This window comes from Columba livia, chromosome Z (assembly GCF_036013475.1).
Source record: "Columba livia isolate bColLiv1 breed racing homer chromosome Z, bColLiv1.pat.W.v2, whole genome shotgun sequence".
In the NCBI taxonomy this organism is placed as follows: Eukaryota; Metazoa; Chordata; class Aves; order Columbiformes; family Columbidae; genus Columba; species Columba livia.
This window is the reverse complement of record NC_088642.1, coordinates 23323634-23349940: the sequence shown is the minus strand read 5'-3', so window position 1 is coordinate 23349940 and position 26307 is coordinate 23323634. Positions and strand designations below refer to the sequence as shown.

Sequence of the window (26307 nt, the reverse complement as noted above, 5' to 3'; positions counted from 1 at the left end):
GAATTCCTTTAATGACTTGTTATGTTCATTTCAAGCATATGTATATGTACATACATACATATGTATATTTTATTGTACAATATTTGGTTTTTGGTAGTTCCTCCCAGATTGTAGAAAAACACACAAAGTGTGCTTGTTACTGTGGCCCATATAAGGGGAAAGAAGTCAGGGAGTTGCCAAGTTCCCTGGCTGCAGCTCGTGTTGTGCTTTTGGGGATGTTGCGTGTGTGGTGTCTGCCATCTACTGGGTGGCAGTCAAATAGGAGATTTTGTTTCATTGTGAAACAACTGTTTTGGGCTTGTTCATTGAATCGTAACTAAATTAGTATCTGCGTTGTATTATGAGTCAATATTTAAAACTTTACTTTATAGCACCATAGTTTTAATTAGTTTAGCACGGTCAAGCTACCTAAATAGCCTGAATGCAATGAGACTCTAAATTCATGAGTATCAGTCACATTCTATTGAGATCTATTTTTGTGAAATTAGTACTCTAATTTTAAAGCCTACAGCATGTTAGTGTGTGGCATTTCCAAGGGTGACACAACCTTTGGGCTTTGGGCAGCTATTAAGGAAAAGCAACAGTCTTAAGTTTTTGTGGAGATAAGAGTCTTGGGCTCCATCTCTTGGTAATGTCTCTTAGAATTACTGAGGTGGGTGGAAAAGCTCCTTTTATACCCAGTCAGCTGACATAGAAATAACCAGGCACTCGTCACTTCTTATGTTTTGAAAGTTGCAAATCTCAAAAATTGTTTGCTCTTTCTCCCTACTTAATGTTCAATGCATTCATCTAGGAGACCTTGAACTCCTTAAACTTGTGATTGGCTTTGTGGACTGCACAGGCAAGCTGTGTAGATCCAGCATGAAAATACTGGGTCTACAGTGTGCAGTGGTAAACAGTAACGTGAATTAATGACTTGCTAGGAGATGCGGGGATTTGAAATATTTGTGTCAAGATAAAATAGCCTTTTGAAAATGCTCTTTGAGTTTGGTGTGACTTTATGCAAAATGGGGCACTGTTGTGTCCTTGTTACACAGTTGTGAGAGATGATGGTGAGATCTTTAAATACTAAGGCTGCTTTGAACATGGGACTTTGTATCATTGCATGGTTCACATCCGTCTCTTGCCAACATTTTGTAAACCTACCAGAAGTCATTGTGTAGGATAACCGGGGAAAATGCAACCTGCTGTCAAGCTAGATAATTGACCTTGACTGTCTTGTCTTGCTTTGAATCCAGAAAAATATCAAAAACATTTGGGAAAGAACACTCAGGAAAAGCAGGCAGAGATGTCTTTGGCTATAAGGGTGTAATGAAGACTGATGAGGACTTGAGCTGTTAATATCCGTGATACAGCTGGACACAGAGCAGAGTGCAGATGGGGTGGCCAAACAGAGTAGAAATGTTGTTCTGTCAGCTTCCTGGTATCTGCACAGCTAACGCAGATCACTGGACTCATTCCTTTCTCAATCTGCTATGCCTGGCTATTTCAACTTGGAGTGAGGTATGAGGTTTTTCCTAAGATGTTGGCATATGAAACATAAATACCTAGGACTTGTACAAAAGAAAAACCTTCTAGCATAGGTAGCTAGGTGGGAAAGAGAAGAACTCTGTACTATTTTCAGAGTAATGGATTGGGAAACAAGCTGAAGGAGAAGGAGGCACAGCGACATGCTGGGGCTTGGGAGCTGGCAGAGTGTTGTGTGATGGTGAGCTCTTGAGCAATTTATGGAGGTGTGTGAAGCATTTCCTGCCACATCCAGTACCAATCCCACAAAGGAGAGTTAAAATGGGAGGAAGAAATAGATGTGATGGTCTACTGAATTCAGAAGGAAAAGCTCCAAATGACAGGATGTAAAAATGAATTCATGCAAGCTTTTAATCAAAGTTGTTGTTCTCAAATGACTAGTTCTTAAATGTTTTCCCATAGGGTACACTCGCTGAACGTATTAGAGCTGGAGGAGCAGGAATCCCAGCATTTTACACCAGTACCGGCTATGGGACACTGGTGCAGGAAGGAGGTGCTCCTATTAAGTACAACAAAGATGGCACCATTGCCATTGCCAGCCAACCGAGAGAGGTAAGACATCAATTTGTTATTAAGAAGCTTTCTGCTTTGAAAACTGAATTTAGTACATATTTGCAAGATAAACAATAGTTTAAGCATCTCCTGGACAAGTTTAACCTTTGTATATTGGATTAACAGGATGTCTCTGGTATCAGACACATCAGTTTTCCTCCTACTGCTTCCATCTGTCTTCTGTGATGTGTTCAAAAAATTTTGCAGCCTTAGGGTAACTTAGCATCAAGAACTGGTCCAAGTGAAAATCTGCCTTGCTGAGTTACTCTTCACTTGGGAGTTCTCTTACCTGGCTTGCTGTGTATTCAAACAAAATCTTGTAGCGGGCCACTGTGGTGTATGGTAAGGGTTGAGAACAACCTCCTATTAATGGGCCAGGTGCTCCATAAGTACAGTGGTGTGAAGTGAGCAGCCCTGCAGCTCTTCAGGAAGGTATAGCATCAAAGGAGATGGGACACTTTCCTGTTAAGCAGGGAAGAGCTCAGTTGACACAAACTTCCAGGAAACGCATTTGCTAACAGCTGAAGTGCAATTTAGTCTGAGTATTTGAAACTGCAAAGAAATAAAGAGTCTGACTTCCAAGTGAGAAACAAGGGCTCTGTATTGCAATTGAACTTAGAATTCGTGAAGAGATTTCTCAGTGCCATAACTGTACTTGAAAAAATGGATGGGGCTAATGCTGTCTGTTCCAATTAGGCTGCAAATGACATTAAATTTTACCTCAAGAATACCTCTCAGGTAAAGGTGATTTCCAGCCCCCATGGTTTTAGTGTATTTTGTGCATGACTATTTTCAGTATCTAATAATTGATTTAGTCTTTTTTTCCCCTTAATTTTTTTTACCATATATGTCATTATGTTTTACCATTTGAAGGAGTCTTTTGTCTATTAAATAGTTTATTGTTTTGATAATATTATTCTTCTACTTTTAACATTGGCAGAAGAGTCTCTCCTCAGTATTTTGGAGAGCTAATAATAATAATAAGACTAGCATGATTTGATCAAGTGCATTCTCCAAATCCATTTTGAATGCAAGTGTCATTCTGTAAAAGTTCAGACCTCCTTTTACAGGACTGGAAACCTGACTTCTGATACACTTTTGTCATACTTCTTCCCCCTCTCAGAAATTTTAAATAGCTCTGAAGTAATAGTCGTGTATATTCTAACCTTACACATTGCTAAGAGAAATACTGTTTTATGTTTCTATATAGGATTAAAATACTAGCTGTTTGTCAGTTACATATTCTGGCTTCAGGCACAATATAGTTACAAATATTGACCATAAATGCAGAGAAAACCAAATGGAATTCAGCCTTTCAGATTATGTGGTATGAGTGCTTTGTCTCAAGTCCATTTCATTTTAGATTTGGCATTTCTGGTGGTGGGCAGTGATTATGATTTTTTCAACAGTTCTGCGTTAGCACTTCAGTTTTGGTTAGCTCGTAGATGTGCCAGCAGATGGAGCAGCAGACATATGCATCTGGTTCTTGTTCTGTTTCACTCAAAAGAGACATTACGATAAAACTGGAGTTTACCGTTTTTCTGTGCTTCTCTGTTATTATACAGTTGAGCTACAATTTTTCAGATAAAACTTTATGTAGTACAAAAAGAAGTCAAAATATAATAGTCTGTAAATTAACCCCATAAAATAAATATTACATGGGAGATGTGTTTGAAGAAATGGTGTCCTCAATGGTGTACTTTTCTCTGTAGGTACGAGAGTTTGCTGGCCGTCACTTTATTCTGGAGCAGTCGATTACAGGGGATTTTGCTCTTGTGAAGGCATGGAAGGCTGATCGTGCAGGAAACATTATTTTCAGGTGTGACTTGTTTATCAGTAGAAAAAGATTCTTTAATGGTTTAGATAACAAAAGAGAAAGAGAATCCTGTCTACTGTGTGATGGCAATATAATGTTCTACTGATTTCACTTTGTTTCATATTGCCTTTCCCTACTGCCAAATTATAACTGCTATAAAAACAAAAATACAATTGCTTTTTCTAATGACTTTTGAGAATTCAAACATAGCTCTGAAATAAAACATTACTAGTTAAAAAAGAGACATTGCAGACCAAAGTCATTATAACTGTGAAGAAATGTAATGACATTGTTCATTTCAATTTTCATGTTAATCTGGGTGCTTTGCCTTGTGCAATTGAAGGCTGACCCAAGAAGTGCAGGTTCACGTACATCAGAAGAAAAGGGAGCTGAGTCAGTCTCCCAGAGAGTAAGTGATGGGAAAACTTGATTCTGTCCCCATAAGAGTGTGTTAAAGTTGATTTGGTCTCAGTGGTGTAGGGAGAGGCATCATATGAATTTAAACATCTTTTGTAGGAAGAGTTTGGACATTGCACTAGTGATAACGTCATTTATTTGTGCTTTGGTTTGTCCTGAACTGAAGCAGGAGAGGTTTGCTTATGTTTAATGCCTGGTTTTTATTTGTTTGTTTTATGGCTGTCAGATGGAAAGGTAAGTGTTATGGTATTCAGTTTCAGTTTACTACAAGAAGATGCTGAATGATGCATTCTGTCTTAGTATGTATTAAAACCAGGAGTTGAAAAAGCAGCTGAAGAATATGCAGAGAAAATTATACCAATAAAGTAATGTTTTCCTTGGTGTATATAGGTATATATATACGTGTATTAACATAGATTTTAATTTATATCTCTTATAATAATAATCCTAAACTACCTGAAAATTGAGAAATATTTTTTTAGTTTACCTAAATCTTGACATCCTGTCTTGCCCACTGGCAAGACAAGATGGTTTCCTGATTGAAAACTCAACTTTCGTGTGTGTATGCACATGGATTTGATGGCTGCTAAACTGGTTTCCTTAGTCTTTGGGACATGGAATACTGGAAACAGTCTTCCCCCTTGGGTTTATCTTTGTTTGACCTTGAGCCTCTACTGTCTGTGCTTTTATCCCATATGTATCTATGCTTACTTACCTCTGAAAAACATTTTCACTCTCCGTAGAAACAGACTAGTTGCATTCTCCCTTCCTGCCCTTCCTTTCTGTCCTGCTTGTCTCTCTTTATTCTGTTCTCTTTCCCTCCTGTTCCTTTCAGAAGTCTTCATGTGTCTCACACATTCACACAATACAATTGATACCAGATACTACTTCCATCTAGAGTGGAGACCTAAAAGTCTTGACTCTTTCTTTCAAGCGTAGCTAATCAAAGATGGAAACAGCATAATCCAGTGTTTTATTCCATATAGGGTATTGCTAGTTTAACAGAATTTGCTCACAATAAGCAGTGACCCATTCTGGTTTGGGATGAGACACAAATTACCTGATGGTGTAGAAGAGAGAAACACAGGCTCATCTCATAGCCTGTAGGAGACAACAGAGGAGCAAATTGCAATAGATTAGAATATAATAACAATATTTCTGTGATCTACAGGATGAAAAGAAAAATGTATTTTTGACATCGTGCTACATACTGAGTATGTATCCACTGCCAGTGGGACCCTTCCATACTTTTTTTTATTATATGGCTTCTGGTTTTGTTGAGTTATGCTTACGTAGACATAGGCTCTGTTTGCTCACATCTGCCACTGCTTTCACAGCAGTGTGGTACTAATTATAGTATTTCCCATGACTCTGGTGTCTGTGGGGCCAATAGGGATGGAGTAAGTATCTGCTAAACTGATGATCACGCTCAGGTTAGAAGCTTTATTAAATCTAAAGGATATACTTTAAGTAGACATATTCAGAGCACAAGCCAGAGTGAGTTTTTTTGTTTATGCTCATACATGAAGCTATAATGTTTTCTTGGGGATCCAAAATGGCATTAGCTCCTTTAGAAAGCAATTTTTTAAACAAGGTTTTCTATGTGATACTGTGTGTCCTCTGTCTCTTTTGTTGCACACAAAATGCTGTGGCCACTTTCCTTCTAGCTGTCTTTATGCTGAATGGACTATTCTGCACCACAGCTTTTGTGTAACAAGATCTGTGTCTAGCACAGTAGATAGTAATTCTTAGGTATAGTGCACCACTACCAAGGCAAATAATCCAAGACCCTGTCAAACATAATGAAATAATCCCACCTAATTCCTGTGGTAGCTGAGAGGATGTGTATATGGGCATTTCACTTCATTAGTCTGATACTGGTGCTAGTTCTATATAGCAGAACAGAGTGTCTCCAGGTCTTACGCTCCCTTGGAGCTTTGCCAGTAGGGACAACAGCAGGGAGTACCACTGCTTTTGTGGATACTCTATAATACCTCCTTTGGTTCTCCTCCCTTTTCATGTGGTAGCATTCTACTTTGGAATTGTTCAAGCCCGACATACTTCCACTTTACAAGCGGAGGTGTGGTTTGGTGCTGCAGGAAGTACACTCTTGACAAAGGAAAAAAGATGTTGAAGGGATAACCTGAGTCAGGGCCCCTGCTGTCACAGACAGTCATGTCAGATCATGTCTTCATGCTTCTAGTAGTTCTACAATACGTAAATTTAGCTCATATCTGAGGTGTCGCTTCATATCTGCACCATTAGGTATGCAGTGGATGTAGTTTGTTGTCTTTGTAGTGTGCTTTGAACTAGTTTGCTATCTTTTGGGAGAAAAGCTGTTGTCATGCCTTTGGGTCAGCTTAGGAATCCATTATGGGAACAATGGACTTTGTAGACATTGATGTCCAGAAAGCTATCTTGAAATAAAAAGGCAAACTTGGCTAGCTAGTTTCTGGATTTCATAACCCCCAAACCTGACCATTTTTCCATATTGGAAAAGAAGTATAGTGTTTCTGTATTTCTTCTTCTGGATGATGTGTTCTTTAGAACTTGTAAAAGACTGCTGATTCTGAAACTATTTTGCTAACCCAAGAACATTCTAAATTGTATTAGCTTTTATAAATAGGGTCAGAGTCAAGCCCCTTATCTCTTCTTAGTTTGACATAGAAATATTTTCTTGTAACTCTTTTCCATATGTAAAAATAATTTTATATCAGATTCTTTTACTGGCAGACCAGACGTTGTGCTCTTGAGAAAGTCTTTGGCTCGGAAAAGTAGTCACTTAGTATGAAATACTGAATTCTTTGTTTCCACATCTGCCTTCTCCCCCCTGTAACTATTCCTTTGCTGTTTTAATGCAGCTTTTGTAACTCTGTATTTCTTCTCACTTTCTAATCTGCCTACGTTTGGATAGTTTTCCCTAAATCACTACTAGCTAGTATAGTATTCATATGCTAAGAGAAGAATATAAATTAAAGGTGGGGATTTTTTGTGTGTGTGTTTTTTTTTTAAGTGTGTTTTTTTTTTGTTGTTGTTGTCTTTGGGTTTGATTGTGTAGGTGTCTGTTCTAGAAATCCTGTTAAAACAGTATGGTAGTCTCAGGATTTGACCATTCAATATCCTGCCTCTCTCACACCCACGAGGTGGCAGCAGCACCCCAGAGTTCAACGTGTCGATGGCACTACTTCTGGTCTTTGCACAAGAGGGTGAAAAGGCATTGGAAAATAAGGGTGGTCAGAAAACAAATGCTTCTGTGGAAAGGGAATGGATGGAAAGGAGGTTTTTTACTTGTTTTGAACACTAGTTTCATGCATTTTGATGAAAAATTTTCAAGAATTCTACTTTTTAAAAGGGAAAAATACTGAGAAGCTGTCAGTGGAACCCCACTAAAATATACGTTTTTTTTTCTTAAAGATTATGCCACACGGTTTTTCACTTTCTGAAAAATACTGAGTGGGGCTGACACAGATCACTTGATTTTCCTTGTGCCTATTAGGATCTTGATGCAGATCCCAGCATAGTTATAAGTTACTTCTGTTCCATAGAGGTCCTTTTTCCTTGTTGCAGTAATACTGTGTGGAAATACGTATGATGAATGCCAGAGTCTTGCAGTGAGTGCCAAAACTGGCACAGCATTTTTAATCAAGAGAATTGGATTAAATTTGCTACTGTGCAAAATGCTGTCCCAAGTCCTAGTCTGAATTATGAAGGCATATGTGGGACCTGAGAGGTAGTTAGGCCCTGTGCTGGCCCCCCTGTGGAGATTAATTTCATTCTTTGTGCAGTGAAATAATGGGAAGTTACATTGTACAAAAGCCAGCTTGCTGCTGCTCTTGGATCTAATAAATGAAGGTATCAGTAGCATACCCAATTTCAATTAAACAGTGTGCTGATTAAAAGTCAAAAGAGCTGTAATAAATATTTTTGAATGTAGAAAATGTGATTTGATTTCATATGCATCTTACACAATTCCATAACACTTTTTTTTCCCCCCTATTTTTTTATTAGTCCTCTAGCTATTTGGGAAAAAGATTTGTGATGTTTGTATTACAGAGATACTTGCAGTAGTTTTTATGTGAAAGGTCTTTCCTTGTACTATTACAGCTTTTAACATGTATTCATTTTATTTTCTTTTGCAGGAAAACTGCAAGAAATTTCAACCTACCTATGTGCAAAGCTGCCAAGACAACTGTGGTAGAGGTAGGGAACTGAAATGTATTAAGCCCTATAGCCCTGTAGCCAACAAAGCCCTTGGTTTTGCATGGTGTTCTGGGGATGGAGTTCTCCTTTCCTTGGCTCCTTAGGAGATTTCACCTGGGGGACAGTGGTCTAACCTGTCTCGTTGGGTTGCCTGCTCCTAACACTATGCTGTTTTAGTGATTAGTTGACCATGGTTCCTCAGCTCATTACTGTGTATCTGATCCTGGCCAGGACTTTGTATTTTCTGTGATCAGCCTTTGAAAGGGAAACACAGCAATAGCCTTCAAATTTGTTAAATAAAATAATATGTGGATGAAAGAAGAAGTGGTAGTATTAGGCTGTGCTTGAGAAGATTCACATAATACTGTGTGCAAAACTTCCTGATAATGATAACTGTGTAAGAACATAAATTGAGCAAGTCATGGAGCTCTCACAGTTCTGGTCTCTAAAATGTAATGAATTACGTGAATTTCAGTCCAGAATGAGATACAAACGTTTGGTTATGCCTAAAGAAACAGGATGGACTGGATGATCTAGAAGATTCTTTCTATGTTCTTGTCTTTCTTCTTTGCCTACACTAGAAAGATATTGGTGACTGGAGAACTGCTAAGGCATAGCAATATCTAAAAGATAGACTGCTCTATTAGCTTTTCATCACAGTCTGATATGTTTTTTTATATGCCTAATAAAAGCTAAACATCGTTTGACAGTAAGATGAAGAGAAACTCTTCTAGACTATTTCTAGTAAATTCTAAATGGAAGACTCTTGTGTTTCTTCAGGGTTCTGTTTTTTGTTTGGTTTGGGGTTGTATTTGAATGTAAAATCTAATCTGGAAAATTCATGGATTATATAAACATCTTGGATAATATATTTGGAAACTTGAGTTATTACTTTGTGTTTTACAGAACTATGGAAAAAATACCATAGATTTTATCACATGACTTAGTGTGACAGTGCAGCAACAGTACGTGAATTTTCACTGTTGGTTTTCACGAAAAGTTTAAAATATTTTTCCATTTAAAAATGAAATAGAGAATCTTTCAGCATTCCCCTTCCTTCTAGTCACTTGCCCTTTATACTTTGTTCAGTCTGGCATTTAGAGAATTTAAGTAGATCAAAGCCTTCCACCTACATTCCGTCTCATTCTCTCTTTCTGCTCTTCTATCCACATGTGATAGGGTAGAATTTTCTTGTCAGTGAGCAGCAGTTATTAATATGTGACATCCTTCTTGCTATAATTCCACTTAACAGTCTTTAGTAGATCTTTGGTGAACTGCGTCCACCTTGAGTCTTGTGTTTTCAGTACCATTTAAAAATTTATAAGCTTTTGCAAGATGACACATTACTAATACTTTACAATTCTAGTTTTTTTTATGGACAGATTAATGGATGAAGAGGCATAAACAGAGATCTACTTTTAGGTGTCTTTCTTCCAAAGTGGAATTCAGAATGTTATTATTGGATTTAACAGTTCAAACCCAGGGAACTGGAAGGAGATACCTCAATATGACATCTAGTACATCCTCAGTACTGAGCATTGTCAGCCTGCAGCTAATCATTAGGGAGCTGAGGCAATGGGAAAGAGTTTTGCCTGACTCCTTGGTTAACATTGTTCGAGGCTGAAGGGTGAAATTCTCAATCCCACTTACAGGGAGAAGAAAAACATTTGTTTAGGGTAGTAATTCAGATGCTCCCTTGGCAGCAGGGATTTCTGAATTCTGGTATCTGTTCCCAGCTCCATTTCTGGTTTTCACCCACTGACCATTTAACTTAATTTAAGCAGACAGTCTTAGAAGTAGAGATTTGAAGCCATCCTCTATCCTTTCCATCTAGCTAGCTGCAGATCAGACTTGTCTTCAGAGTCATGCAGTGATTAATGGAGATTTGCAGGATTGTAGTTCTCAGTTTTGTGCTCCCACCCTGATTTTGAATGTGGAGCTTTGTACCTGTTATACAATCAGACGTAGGCTGCCAGCATCTGCTTGTCTAACACAAAGCACCAAGCTGATACAGGTAACTAGCAAAAATTAGAGGCACATCCCTCTGTGTTTCTGATTTTTGAGTTGCTGAAATTTTTCCATTAAAATGAAGCCTATAAATACGCAGAAAAGGAGAGCTGTTGTTCCTCATAACTACTCTGATGGGTTATTTATTTCCCTTTTCCGTGTATTTGTATATATCTAGTTTTATCCAATCCTTTAGAATCAATTTCTTTCTCAGGAACAGAACTTCATTTGTTAAACTTTAGAAGGATGGGTACTAGACTGTTCACTTATGTCACTGTTAAGCTCAGTAAGTACATTTTATCGGAGTATAACTTGAATTTTGGAAGATAGATTTAATCAGAAAGTGATCCTTCTTTGATGTGAACAAAACAAGAAATGGAAAACCCATCATTTTATTTGTCCTTGTTCCAGTGGTTAACCACCCTCACTGGTATAAATATGTCTTTTTACTGTAATTAGTTTGGCATTGGGTTCCAACCGGTGCTTTTACTCTCTTCTGCTAGATTAAAATCCTTTCTGAAGCTGATGTTTCCATGCCACTGAGTGACTTCTCAGTGCTGTTGATATGAGGAACAGATCGAGGTCTTAATGATTCTAACTGTAAAACATTTTCTTCAGCTCTCCTACGTTTTTTATGTCCATCTCCTTCTTGCTCTGTTTTTTTCTGAAACTATACAAATGTGACCAACTGCAGTGTCTTCAGCATTGTGACACTGCCACCACTAATGTCACCTGTAAGGCAGAGATACTCTTTGATCCTGCTGCTTCCTTGTTTGCATACCTGTAGTCAGTTGATCATTATACAGAGGGTACCACAGCTTCAGTTGCTTAACACCTTGTTGATCTGTTTCTAGTGTAATTCAGGAAAAGTGTAATTTATATTTTCCAACATGCATTTTGTAAGCATGGCAAGTATTTCTTGATTGCAGATAACATTTTTCATAACAAAACGCAGGTATGTTTGAATGGACCCTCTTTACCTGTTGTGTCTGGTACTGCCACTTCCTTCTTAGAATTTATTATTTCAACAGTCTTAATTCACGTATATTTTTGTTTCTGATCATTGATACAAATATGGAATGGCACTTGACATACTAAGATCTGTGCCAAGGGGAGTATAAACTACCGAAAATCCAATCTCAAGGTATCTGTGAACTTGTTGAAAGTGGGAAGTGCACTGGGAATCAGTTACATTTGTCAACCTGTCCTTCTAAGTTAACCTGAGGAGCTGTGAAATGTGACATGCATACACAGGAAAAGACACTTTCTTCTTTAATGTATTAAAGCTGCTGTTCTCTAATTTAAGTCAGTGTAGCGTTTTACACCTCTATTAGTGAAATATGGACAGATACTATTTGTAACAACTCAGAGGTGGGAGAACTTGCCAATATTTGTGGATGTGGAAGAAAAGAGTGAAGAGAAAAACCCAAAACACCTCATAAATCCACAAACTGATAGCTATTGCTTGCTTAAAACCTCTGCAGTGTTGTGAGAAGCCAGGCTGGCTGTACATAGAGAGGCTTCTGAAGGAGGATGAAGTCAAGGTTGTACTGTTACCAGTTATATCTGTGGCACACAGTGGAGAGTTAACGATTTTTAAAATTCCCCTAGAACAAATTTCAAATTAGAGTCTGACCATCAGCTTTGTTTATTTTAACTAGGCAAATGGTCGGATGTAGGTGCTCAGTACTGTTTTGGGGATCAAAAATACAGTGATTGTAAACTTCTAATGAAATGGGAGAACTGTTTACTGACCTGAAGAAATATTTTGGACTGTTAGATGCATTTTTCTTGTTTATATAAGTGATGGGAGGTGGAACCTCGTAACATTCACAGAATCACAGAATGTTTGGGATTGGAAGGGACCTCAAAATATCATCCAGTCCAGTCCCCCCGCCGGAGCAGGAACATTTAGATGAGGTTACACAGGTATGTGTCCGGGTGGGTTTTGAATGTCTCCAGAGAAGAAAACTCCACAACCCCTTGGGAAGCCTGTTCCAATGCTCTGTTACCCTCACTGTGAAGAAGTTTCTTCTCAAATTTAAGTGGAACCTCCTGTGTTCCAGGTTGAACCCATTCCCCCTTGTCCTACTGTTGGTTGTCACTGAGAAGAGCCTGGCTCCATCCTCCTGACACTCACCCTTTATATATTTATAAACGTTAATGAGGTCACCCCTTGGTCTCCTCTTTTCCAAGCTAAAGAGACCCAGCTCCCTCAGCCTTTCCTCATATGGGAGATGTTCCACTCCCTTAATCATCTTTGTTGCCCTACGCTGGACTCCCTCCAGCAGTTCCCTGTCCTTCTGGAACTGAGGGGCCCAGAACTGGACACAATATTCCAGGTGTGGTCTCACCAGGGTGGAGTAGAGGGGAAGGAGAACCTCTCACGACCTACTAACGACCCTCTTCCTAATACACCCCAGAATGCCATTGGCCCTCTTGGCCACAAGAGCACAGTGCTGGCTCATGGTCATCCTGCTGTCCACCAGGACCCCCAGGTCCCTTTCCCCTATGCTGCTCTCTAACAGGTCATTTCCCAACTTGCGGTTGTTCCTCCCCAGATGCAAGACTCTGCGCTTTCTGTTGTTAAAGTTCATTAAATTTTTCCCCACCTAACTCTCCTGCCTGTCCAGGTCTCTCTGGATGGCAGCACAGCCTTCTGGCGTGTCAGACACTACTCCCAGCTTGGTGTCATCATCAAACTTGCTGACAGTGCACTCTATTCTCTCATCTAAGTTGTTCATGAATATGTTGAATAGTATTGGCCCTAGTACCAACCCTTGAGGCTCTCCTCTAGTTACAGGCCTCCAACTGGACTCTGCCCCATTGACCACAGCTCTCTGGCTTCTTTCCTTAATTCATGATAGTAAGGATGTATGCTGAGGCATGGATAACTGTCTATAAAGATCCAGCTGTGCTGTGTCCAGTGGAATTTCTACTTTAAATTAAAAATGACCAGTAGCAAGGGTCAAGAGGAAGTTTTCAAATGAATTGCATGATTCCTGTTTTTTTGGATGGTAACCTTTGCAGAGAAAAATGTTAAATAATCCAGTATTGGCAGCATAAATTAGTTTGGCTTTATCTCTATGTGAAAGCAAAATGATGCAGGAATTTATTCGTTTTTTACTTCTTCTACAACACTGCATTTTAAAAAAGCTCTCTGTTCATCTGATTCTCACTTCATCTTGCAGAACTTGCAGGAGTTAATACGCAGTTAGAGCTGTAGCCTTGTTGGGAGCTGTGCCCTCATGCGTGCACACACTTAGCTGGAGGCTTTCAGTTGATTTTCAGATCTATAAACACTTTCCTGCTCCTATTGCAAAGATGGGAGAGCTGGGAAATGGGCTGATCTAAAAGGAGCTCAGCAGTCACAAGTTATATACAAGCCATCAGCCCTTGTAAAGGTACAGAGGAAAGGCTTGGCATATGAAGAAACTTGATGGCTTGTGTGGTTGTATATATGTGGTGACTTCTCCAACAGTCTGTGTTGAAAGAAGGACATGTCTGCTGAATTCAGCAAGTGGCACTGCTATCAGGCCCCCATTGAAATGTGTGATGGGAAATGAAAGGTATAGAAGCTCAGAGTTACAGGAAGGCCTCCTGGATGTGTGCCTAGACTGCCAGGGCAAGGGCTCTGGTATTAGATGTTTCCTGAGATGTGCATTTCCCTGTAGAATCTCTTGTGACCAGAACCCCACTGGGAGTGATGGGTTTTGGTGATGACACCTCTTTTTTGGAGAGGGCTGGGGCAATGCAAAGCCACAGGAAAAAAACATGTTGTGACCTTGTCAAATGTGGGTGTCATGACACCACAGGAGAGGTGAAGGGTGACACAGGTTTGGACTCTTACTCTCTGCCTTGGGGGAGCACATAAACATCCATAACAGCCCCAAATGTCCCTAAGCTCATGTCTATTTTCTTGCCCTTGTTACTCTCTGCTGTGAGACCTACTGAATACTTGTCCCTGGCAAAGCAGTTTGAGAACTCAGCCACTGTGACAATCTGAGTGTTTGATAGTGGTAATAGTCAATATGTTCAGAAATATTTATTGACTGGCTGTTTGAATATCCAGTTTGAATAATTTTCTTGTTCGGATTGCTGAGGATGGCTAAATATATCACCCCGTGTAAACAGCATTTCCACCTCAAATAATATCAAGGGAGGAAAAAAGAGTGTACTTTCTCATAAAAATGCATTAAATAAAAATCATTAAACCCTGCATTTTATCTCTGGTTGCCTAGTAACAACACAGCCATGTCAGTGAGCACCATTATCTCAGGTACAATGAACTGTGCTGCACTAAGGGACAGAAGCAGACTGGAATAAGCTATTTGTATCCTTTTATCTGTGCTAAATCATGGCATTGTATTTTATTGAGGAAACTGGAAAATGAACCTTTTTTTTTTGGTATCCATTCCTCCAAGTGCTTTAACAATAGCAAAACTTTACTCAGATCCATATCTCTGTTCTGAGGAATTCTTCAAGGTTTTTACACAGTGACAGTTTACTGTAAAAAGCCTGAAAGTACTGTTTTAAATTTGAAAAATAATCTAGAAGCATCTTTTTTCTTACTTGGGTTCCCCAGCCATGGAACTCAAAACTGAACCCTGGTACAGGAAGCACTTCTGGATTTGGGATGGGGACAGACTGTATTAGGGTGTGTTTCTGGGAAACCACAAATCAGGATTTGAGGAGAGTGACAATGCAGAATTTAGGCCCTTCTGTGCAAATGCTGTAACCTTTGAGCAGTTGTGTTGCTGTAGCCTTTTTTGGTGTTGCTTAATTGCTCAGTGATGACTCCATGTGCACTCAAGAGATGGTTGTTGAGAGGTTGTCCCAGGCATCTGCAGTGGGGGAATGTTTTGTTTGAGAATGCCATTGGGAAGCACCAAGCACAGCATTGGCAGCTGAGCGAGGGAGGTGATTGTCCCGCTCTGCTCTGCACTGGTGCGGCCTCACCTGGAGCACTGTGTGCAGTTCTGGGCAACACAGGATAAAAAGGATATAAAGCTACTGGAGAGTGTCCAGAAGAGGGCTATGAAGTTGGTGAAGGGTTTGGAGAGGAAGCCGTATGAGGAGCGGCTAAAGTCACTTGGTTTGTTCAGCCAGGAGGAGACTAAGAGGAGACCTCATGGCAGCTACAGCTTCCTCACAAGGGGAGGAAGAGGAGCAGGCACCGAACTCTTCTCTTTAGTGACCAATGACAGAACCCAAGGGAATGGCAGGAAGATGTGCCAGGGGAGGTTTAGGTTGGACATGAGGAAAAGGTTCTTCCCCCAGAGGGTGGTGGAGCACTGGAACAGGCTCCCCAGGGAGGTGTCATGGCCCCAAGCCTGACAGTGTTCAAGAAGAGACTGGACAACACCCTCAGACACATGGTGTCGACTGTGGGGTTGTCCTGTGCAGGGTCAGGAGTTGGACTCGACAATCCTTGTGGGTCCCTTACAACTCAGGACATTCTCTGACTCTGTGATTTGGCACAGAATAGACACTGTGCTGCTTATTCCTGCACCTTACCAGCAGCTCTTGGCACAAGTGACAGTAGAATTCTAGTTGTCATAACATGTTAGTTTAATATATGCAAAATATGTGTTATATGTATAAATATATATTAGTAGCATAAGGCATCATATCTTTGCATCTTAAATGTCCAGGTGGTCAGTCAGGGCTTTTGACTGCATGATTGGATTTACATGCCTAGTTTTTGGCTAAATCCTGAATCAGAGCTGCTTGTGGAACTGAATTTATATAGCCTGTATATAGAGAATAGCCATTCAATACTCTTTCCCAAAGGAAACTTAGGTGAAAGATTGAAGTGAACACTTGTCGGAGAGTAACTACGAAATTCAAGCTCCTGATCCTTAGAAAGCATAGAAGAGAAAATGGCAAAATATCGGGAACGCCTCTTGTGAACACTGATTTTTTGAGGTCAGTGACTTGGTAGAGGAGGGCTTCTGGGGAGTATAGCTCAGAAGAAATGAGATTAGGGAAAGACTGTTAAGAGCTTGAGAATAATTTTTTCCATCATGGAAAAATCAGTTAGAGCAGTAGGAGTTTGACCTTGATCACAATCACTGTGATCTCAAATACAGAAAAGGACAGAAAGTGAGACAAAAGTCAGATGTCCGAGGCTAAACATTACAAAACCCAGGCAAGCAAAAAAGCTTAAGCACATAGGAACAACCTCAGGAATCTCTAGCCCAGTACAAAATAAAGAAGACCTGAAGGTAGCAAGAAATGCTATGCAATGCTTAATGAAGAGAGCAAAATTACCAATTCAGAGTGCAAAAAGGGCTGAAGCGTTTAGCCTTTTCTGCTTCAGTATTTGACAGCGCTAAAAAGCAGTTTGGTAACTATTATGGCACAAGTCACAGGTTTAAGAACAAGTCAGAGGTTTGGAACAGAAATCCAGGGACTACTAGTACTGGTTTGGAAAAGCAGTTCAATTGCCACAGTAATTTTAGTGGCAAGCCCACCCTCAGTCTTGAATGCTCTTTTGTTGTTTTTCCCTTCATTGTATTTGATTTCTTGCTTCTGTGAGTGCATGCGTTTATTAAAAGACAGGAAAGAGAACAAAACATTTTTACAGCTGTTATGCAGACCATTTTATGATCATTTCAGAAGCTCTGGGCTAGAAGGGATCTCATAAGGTAGTTCTTTTTACATTTAGTTAATATGCTTCTGATTTTGAGATGAATGAACTTTTTTAGTAGTTACTTTAGCTATGTGTGGGTTTGTTTTTTTTTTTTTTTGTTTTTATTCTGTGTTTTGTCTTTTTTTTTTTTTGTTTGGTTTTGTTTTGTGTGTTTGGTTTTTTTTTCCTGCAGTTGGTTTTCTTTTATATATAACCTCTAATTATGTGGGTTCAGATTTGGCACTTCATTGCTGGAGTAGTGAATGTTAAGTGGTTAAAATTCATAGCAGATCAAATTGTTGCTGACTGCTTTTATGATAGTTTCACCTACACACAACATTGTGCTGGAAAATGTGAATTTGTTTTTCTGTTATCTGTCTTTTATTTCTTTCTAAATTGATACTTGAATGAGTATCATGAGCTTTCTCAGCATTCAGCTTCAGAAACTCGTTGCAGATGTGAACACAATCTTCAAATGAAAAAAAAAACAAACACAAACCTTGTCACATGTGTGAAGAACAAATGTGAAATTCAACAAGAACAAGCTAAAGCAAATCTGTGGTTGATCAGTGGATGACTGCAGATTGCCAGGAAGTCAGTGTGCTGGGGACACTGATGGAAAGCCTGTTTGCTCCTAAAGCTAAATTTAGGGGTTTTTTTCTCAGCAATTTGTGGAAAGCCTGATACACTGTGCATTGGAAGTTTATTTCATTAACAGTACTCATGTCTTGTATCATAAGAATTTGAAAATTAATAGGATTTAAAATACGCTAGATTTAACTTCTAATTGAATGTACTAATGTGTACAGTAAATAAATGATAATTCTTATGCCCTCTTTTATGAGTTAGATATGTTAGTCAACCAATGATATATAAGTCTTTGCATTTTAAATCACACACGAGTATGTCACTGAAAAGATGGTGCAGAGAGAGTTTTAGGCATGATTCAAAGAATTTGTATGCATATATACTTTTATTTATGTGTCTTAAAGCAACAATTAGTTTTCTGTGCTATTAATGAGTTTTTGTTATTTCTGATGCAGATTTCTAGTACAAAATGAGACAAATGAGACACTCAAACTGAAAATCTTAGAAAAAATTCACCAACTGAGTACTTGCCTGCTGACATGAAACACATTTTTTCATGTGGTCTAAATATTGAGATTTGAAAAACTACAGCCTTGTAACTTATGCAGAAGTGAGTATTTCTGAGTAATCCTTTGAATCAGAAGCTCAGATTTTAGCCTTCTGTTGCAGCATTCTTCCTGCAAGTGCTATAGAATAGAATTATTCAGTGAAGAAAGGATTTAATGAGAAGTAAAGGCTTGAGATACCAAGATTGTCTTGACTTCAATTCATGCTCATTTTTCAGGATGCAGAAGGTGGTAAAAGAATGCTTGAGGACACAGAGTACTTTTCTGTCTCCCAAACAGTTTCCTGGTGTTTATTTGAAAGTTGCCTAGTCTTGTGGGTTTGTTTTTTTTTTTTCTTTTTTTTTTTTTTTCTTTTTTTCCCCAAACTCTGTTAAATTGCTTTATAGAAAACCTGTACTCATGGAGTCCTGTGTGGGGAAATGTGCTCCCATTGATATACCCATAAATTAAATATCAGGTTCCTGATTTTGCCACTTTTGATTAAGTTGGAGAAAGCAAAGCTAAATAAATCTTGGAACAACCTTCATGTTTAAACAAGTGTTTTGGGGGGTGGGTTTGTTGTAGAAAAACAGACATCTTTCTTGTTAACCTTTAGAATAAGTCAAATGCATTATATCATATTTTTTAGTTCCTGTTGAAAGAAGCAGCAAAAAGCAAAGTGGAGAGCTGGGATATATTCCTCACCAAAACGGGCTGTGTAAACAATGAGCTAAGGAGCATGTGTGGCCCCCAGGCTCTCAAAATGCTGAATTTCTTAAACACACTGAGCATCTAGAGCTGCAAATGAAGGTACAAACACATCTTGCAGTTGGTTTGTAAAGTAAACTAGATTTCTCACCAAAAATAGTTTCAAGTATCCATTTTTTTGTCACGGTAATTCAAAACAGGCACTTGCATTTTTATGCCAAAATTTTTGCCTGTTTGAATTCCAGGCTGATGGAAGTTATACTGATGTCTCACGGTTCTCCCTTTTTCTTTTAAGCGAATTAGGCAAGTGCTTAAATACCGTTGTTTCAGTTCCTTTACACTTTTTTTCCTAATGTTTTAATTGTGTATTTTGAAAAGTCTTGTAGTTTTTGTAACATCTCAGTATGAGGCCAGCTGAGAAATAGGCTTTCTAGCTTGGACAGCAGCACGTTCTTGATGCTGTCATCTGTGGTCACCTCCTGCAAGGCATTTAGGAGTGGTTATGTCCTCTGGGTTTGTTTGCCTTTTCAGCAGCAGTTAGAAAACACTTCTGTCTACATGTGCACACTGGACTATCCCTTGATTTTCCTAAGCTATGTATACCATCAGTTTCTCCTAGTGTATTGAGAAAAGCTATTTTTACATGGTTTTGGTCTTAAATTTTACAGAAATGTGATAGCAGGTGTGCTTGATTAATTAATTAATTAATTCATTCAAAATTATAACTTATTTGGGATTTTAAGACACTCCAGGTTTAAGATACTAAATTGAGCCATCATACAAGTAGAAATGTATTGCTATTTGTAATGGATTCCATCAGATTCCGTCGAGGATGAACATATGCTAAGCAAATGTATCTGACTTAGACTCTGCCAGGAGGCTTATAGGCAAGGAGAGAAACAGATGTGTTATATGAAGTTGGCCATCCATCTACCTACCTCAAGATATTATCTAGACTTTCAGGCACAAAAAGAACAAAAACTGCTAAATTAATGTGAAGGTTTCTGAGAGTGCTGAATTTTTCTTTCAATAATTCAGAGGAATCAGAGACAACAAGTAAACCTATAATTAATGTATTTCTATTTTGAGGGGACTAGAGAGGGAAGGGTTAATAAACCAACCAAACGATTTATATAAAAAACTATTTTAAATAAGTTGTGTAAAAGTCCTAGTGGGAATGTGAAACCAATTGGTATATGCTTGATGTGCTTAAGTGGTTATTCCCCCTGATTAATAAACACAGAAACAGAACAGAAAACTTGCTATGATCGGGAGATTAGAGGTCATACTTGTTATGACTTTGAATCTCAGATGTGCTAAAGACATTTTTTCTCTCTTGCTAGAGGAAAAGAAATCAGAATTTTCTCATCAGGCTGTGATAAGCAAAAACTTTTATTGTTATGGTGTGAAGGACTGATTTGATGTGTTTCTGTCAGCTTCAGCATCATATAATATTTTCAGTCCTGTGAAGCACTTTATTATTTTTATTATTATTATTATTATTTTTATTTCTGTGAATGTCTAGTGCTCTCCTTTCCAGGCAGGTTTAGGAAGGATAATGATTAAGTGTTAGAAATTTTTATTTTTCTTAAAATTTGTTACTTACAGTCTCATGATACCCTGTTTTTACTGATTAATCTGTTGAAAGTGTCTAAGCTGCATGACATACTACTATCAGTTGTTTTCTTTCTCCCAATCATTTCCTTAAAACATACTCTGACTACCTTTTTACTTAACGCTGCAAAAGAGTTTTATTGAGCTTGAAGATTGTGGGGCTTTGGGATATCTGCTATATGAAATGGACCACACTGATCCCTTGTTGAGAAATGGTAGCGTGTAAAATGGTTTTCAGAAATTTTTGTAAACTACCAGTATAATTAATATCTGAAATAAGGAGGATTACTAATACTTCTGTGCATGTAAAATGCCATTTTGAGATGTTGTGTCTTTTCTGCCTTTATTGAAATACCTGCAGCGTTTATATTCCTTCCCGGAAAGAACCAGCAACCTAATTTGTTATGTTTATATGTCTCCAGTTTAGCATGCTCTGGTTTGATCCTTGATTAAAGATACTCCTTGAATTTGATGGTGGTTTAATTGGACTTGAATAGCCTGGAAAATACAAAGAACTTCTTTGATGGTGCAATTAAAAATGTGTGTTAGCTTTTTTTTTTTAATTATTATTATTTTAAATTTAATTTTTTATTTTATTTCTACCTCTACCTTCAGTACTTAATTTTCCCTTAGCTCCTTTTTGAAAGACAAGCTTAAATTTATCTCCTGACCTTTAAGCTACATTTCTTTAAATGCCTAGGAAATGAGACCTCTTTCAATCTCTTTTCATTTGTCACTTGTCTTTTGTTGAGATTAAAGCTATTTTTTTTTTTTGGTTTTTATTCTTCTCAATAATATGCAAATAATTTTAATAAAAATTGTCAGTTACTTGTTTTTACCTTCTAATCAGTTCAAAGGCTTTTAGTCTAATGTATTTTGACAATAGGCAATGAAGTAAAGGGATAACGTATTTAAAGCAACCTACATTTTGTTCGCAACAATGCTGAATGATATTATTCCAGTAGAGTTAATGTTGTTATCAGCTGTTCTGTTCTGGAATGGAAGGATTTGAGATGTGGTGAGTTACCTTATTTAACAGAGGTGCTTCCTACAGGTTAAGCAGGTTGTGTTGCCATTAGCTCGCCCTTAACAAATGAAGCAAGACTATGTTCACCCATTGTGGGGGTTTTGTTTATTTTCTTCTGGGCCTCCTCCCATTACTTTAATTATTTGACTGGAAAATGGTTACATAATGAAATATAAAAAAATATTTTCCAAAATTGCCTTTTCCAGATCTGAGAAGGCTATTTTATGTATATTCCATGTGGATGGTTATGTTTAATTTTGTGTAAAGAACTTAGGCACTGAATACAAGTTGGGCATTTTATAATTAAAAAGTAGGAACATAGTTGTATTCTTGTTTTTGGTGTCATGAATATCATCCAGTTGAGTATAGTAAAAATACATACTGAGCACCATGGAATCACTTTTCGTCAAGAAAGCACAAGTCACAAAACGTGGTCACAATCGGCATAAGTTTCTTGGTGGCCTATATCAAAACAATCAGATTTTAACAAGGGTTTAGGAAGGAATCACTCCTTAGGTGTGCCTGCTGTAGGAGGCTGGGTTGCTTGGTAATACTAATAGATTACTGGATCTTAAAGAAATCTCTGGTACTTTTAATTCAGGTGATTTTACATTGGAAAAACGTTGAAAAATCCAAATAAATGGATTTAAGAAAGCAAGAAAACAGCTATCATTTATCACTTCCACTTTTGATGTATATAGACATACTTGTGCAAATTGTCAAACAAGCAAGTCTGTCAGTTTAATGAAGTAATTTCAGTAATCAATACTTAGCAGACATTTCTTTTTCCTTTGTTATCTACTTTGGAAACATCTTGAGAAAAAACCTGCAAGTTCAGTTTATACTTGCAGAATACATTTTTACAGTACATATTTATAGGTATGGGTGACAGCAGACATTTATGTTGAAATAGCTACTCTTCTATAAAGTCACTTCTACCTTGATTTAAATGAGTCTGCTTAAGTGAGTGTTTATTTTGGGTAAAAATGCCCAGTTATTAAGAAAAAAAAAAGGTGAAAACACATTGTTTTGAGAATGTTATTTTTGTAGGATTATTCCTTTGAGAAATTTCATGTCTTCTGACTTTGAACATGTTCTTGAAACTTAAGAATATCATGTAACCTGTCCATGACAAAATGTGACTAGTTTAACAATTTCTGAACAATCATAGAATCATTTGGGTTGGAAAGGATCTTTAAGATTGAGTCCAACTGTTAAACTAACACTGCCAAGTCCGCCTCTAAACCATGTCCCTAAGAACCTCATCTGTATGTCTTTTGAGCACTTCCAGAGATGGTGACTCAACTGCTTCCTTGGGCAGCCTGTTCCAGTGCCTGACAACCCTTTCCATGAAGGAGTTTTCCCTAAGATCTAGCCTAAACCTGCCCTGGTGCAACTTGAGGCCATTTCATCTCATCGTGTTACTTGGCGGAAGAGAGCAGCACCATCCATGCTACAACCTCCTTTCAGGTAGTTGTAGACAGTGATAAGGTCTCCCCTCAGCCTCCTCTTCTTCAGGCTAAACAGCCCCAGTTCCCTCAGCCATTCCTCAGCAGACTTGTGCTCCAGACCCCTCACCAGCTTCGTTGCCCTTCTCTGAACTCTCTCCAGCACCTCATAGAAGTGTAGTTCGGTGTATATAGTAGAACTTTTTCAGAGGCTGGTGTTTAGATTTTTCATATTCTTTCATGCATGGACACAGCTTTCCATATAGGCAGCTTTTGCATGTAATCAGGTGTGCTTTCTCTCTTTTTTTGTGGTTGTTATCCTAGAACTATGTGTGTCTACATTGAGCAGATAGTGCAGTGCAGTCTGTTTTCTTTGCTGTCAGCAGTACAATGTGGATTAAGAGGTTAAATGCATAGAATGGAAAGGGGCAGTTGGAGGAAACAAGCAGCAGGTGCAGAGAAGTGTAAGAGAAGACGTTAAGCCTGAGGCAACTAGAAGTGGAGCTAATTGAGGAGATTTAGAACAGAGAAAACAAAGGTAAAATGAGTATAATCTAGCAGGGGCTCCTAGTTCACCAGAATCTGTAGCCACATGACGAGTGACCTGGGGACAAACTTAGGACAATTATGTCAGCTTTACTTCCCTAATAATCAGATATGACATACTGGCAACACACCTCACTGTTTTGCTTTGTAGTGTTCACAGAGGATAACTGTCTACTAGAAACCAGGAAAAAAATATTAAGGTAGGTAGAATCTTTATTGATATGTAACAAGCAAGTAAAGAACAGGTGCGTGCTGTTCCTGTATTGCAAAGAGAAGGAAGCACACAGTGGAATGACAAGAGATAATTATAAATATTTTCATACTAGTTAAATTGTAGAAATGCAATGATAGAGCCTTTTGGGTTCCAAGGAACTATTAGATAAATTCATGGTCCCTCAGAAGCTCAAAGTGGTCTGTCCAGCCTCTGGCTGAGGGCATCCTTAAACTACACATTGCTAGAAGCTGAGCATATATAACCAAGAGTACCACACTGTCTTTTAAGTTTCTGTTCTTTGCTAAGAAGAACGCTTCATGGACTAAATGAACCTTCGTGTGATGTAGATCAGTCTCATTAGGCTAAAGGCTTTCTGACAAATCTGATCTTCACAGATTTTTACTGTTCTCCTGCCCGTCAGTGTGTCATGGAGACATTTATTCTAAGTCTGACATGAGCATAACGTGGTGATTAATTACCAATATGTGCCTTTATCAGACTACTTGGTAGTTGCTTGCTTTTTAAAGTTGTTGTAAAAGTCTCATCTTCAGGATGGCTATTGACTGTCATTTCATTAACCACGTGAGTTTGGCAGAAGGTGGAATTTCATGGTCTGGCAGGGACGTGGTTTAGTGCCAGAGCTAGGTTATGGCTGGATTCAATGATCCTCAGGGTCTCTTCCAGCCAGAATGGTTCTATGATTCTAGAAGGACAGAACTGAACTCACAAGGTCCTCTTTCATCTCCCTGCATGCAGGCAGAGCTGAGTAAATATTAACCTCCTTTGCACCTTCCTGTAGCCCAGTATACTTGTATAGTGTGTTCTTAATTTCCAGTGACCTGTTTCAGAGGGTATTCCACTGTTTTACAATATCAAAGCTTTTTGTGAAATTTAGTCTAAACATAAGACTGACTTTTTTCTCCTTGTTTGTCATTAGCAGAGGGAATAGCTGATCACAGTTTCTGTGATCTGGAATGAACTAGACTCACGCCACTTTTGCTCATAGTCCTTATTGTGTTTTTTAATATTTTTTTTAACTTCTTATGATTTTATAAATGTTGCAATGAATTTTGCAGTGACATCCTGACTCTTCCAGTAGTCAACTGAAGAAGTACTCTCTCTAATGAGTTTGTCTTGAGAATCTTAGGGGCTAAATTTGATTTAATTCTTCTGCTGTTTTAGACATTTGACCAGTTGTAATATTTTATCCTACTTATGTTCTGCTGTGTATTTTTGTTATTTCAGTTTGAAGAACTGAAGTGTACTAGGATAATTAAGGTAGTGATAGAGATATCTAATAAAGCCAGTTTAAAAACAAGCTGCTTAAAAATGCATATTTTTTTAAAAATTCTCCCTCTCCCCAAGTCTCTTTCTCTCTCTCACCCATCTACAGGTGCACGTTTTTGATTTTTTTTCCCCTAATAAGGAATTATGTTGTCATTTCTGGTTACAGCTTAGTTTTATGAAAACTGAGATTTAAACCTAAAATAGCTGAAAATGTTTCACGTATCGTAAAGCATCTAATTAGGCTACAGATATAGGTTAAGAGGTAAATACGCAAAGGAAAGACCTTTTAATTTTCAAGTCTTTTGGCATGAATAGTTGTGTCATTGTAATTTCCTTCCTAGCTTTTGGTCAAGAGCCAGAGTTCTTTATCTTTCTTATTGGAAATCCATAACCTTCAAGGTTCACTTTTTCTCTCTGGAAGCCTTCAGATATTCTGACATAAAACTGTAGAAGAGTAGCTGACTTTCCATAAGCAAAAATCTGACTACTTTAAAAAGGGAAAAGTAGATGTAAATTACAGAAGGAAGTGATATTTTGAAACAAGTGACCATTGATTCTGTGAGTCCTGATACCAAACGAGATGGCAGAAGGCTCTCGTGAATCATAGTGGAGAACAGCTTTTATGTTCTGTGTGTACTTGGAGATAGAGCAGTATTCAGAAATGATTGAATTTATTCATTTTGCTCCCATTTTCAGCAATCAGACAAGATTTGCAAGCACATTTATAACGAGGAAGAAAACCAATACTGTGAAACTCTTGAAACAATGCAAAGATTTTTGAATCACTCATCAGAGCCTTCCCAGAAGAGGGAACTTGGCCCATATGGTCTCCTGAAGTTAATCTTTATCTTTACCTGTGTAGCAAAGATGTAAACATTTTCTATCTTCTAACACATTTGTGAAGTTAAGATTTAAAATAAACATGTGATCAAGGCAGTCCAAATGGTACCAAAGTATTTTGATTTGCAAATTAAAAAATGTGCAGGAGGTGGTCTACCTTGATTAGTTCCCTCTCTGTGCTTCACCAGACTTCGTGTCTCTTGGGTGGGATGTCATATAAAGACTTTGATGTTTACAGGAATTCTTCTATACATGACAAAAAAAAAAAAAAAGCCTGAGGCAAGGTAAATAGAGAGAAGAACAGAAGGATAGATAATATGGAGAGACCAGGAAGAAA

At 38.2% G+C, this 26307-nt stretch overlaps 1 protein-coding gene across 1 annotated transcript in view; it reads left to right on the top strand.

Moving 5' to 3' along the window:
* Positions 1-26307, top strand: part of OXCT1 (3-oxoacid CoA-transferase 1) — an 88784-nt gene that overhangs the window by 18613 nt on the left and 43864 nt on the right. Inside the window, exons 5-7 of the mRNA XM_065047616.1 lie at positions 1930-2079; positions 3792-3898; positions 8452-8512. Coding sequence (XP_064903688.1) covers positions 1930-2079; positions 3792-3898; positions 8452-8512 — 318 coding nt within the window. The remainder of the gene's footprint in view (positions 1-1929; positions 2080-3791; positions 3899-8451; positions 8513-26307) is intronic.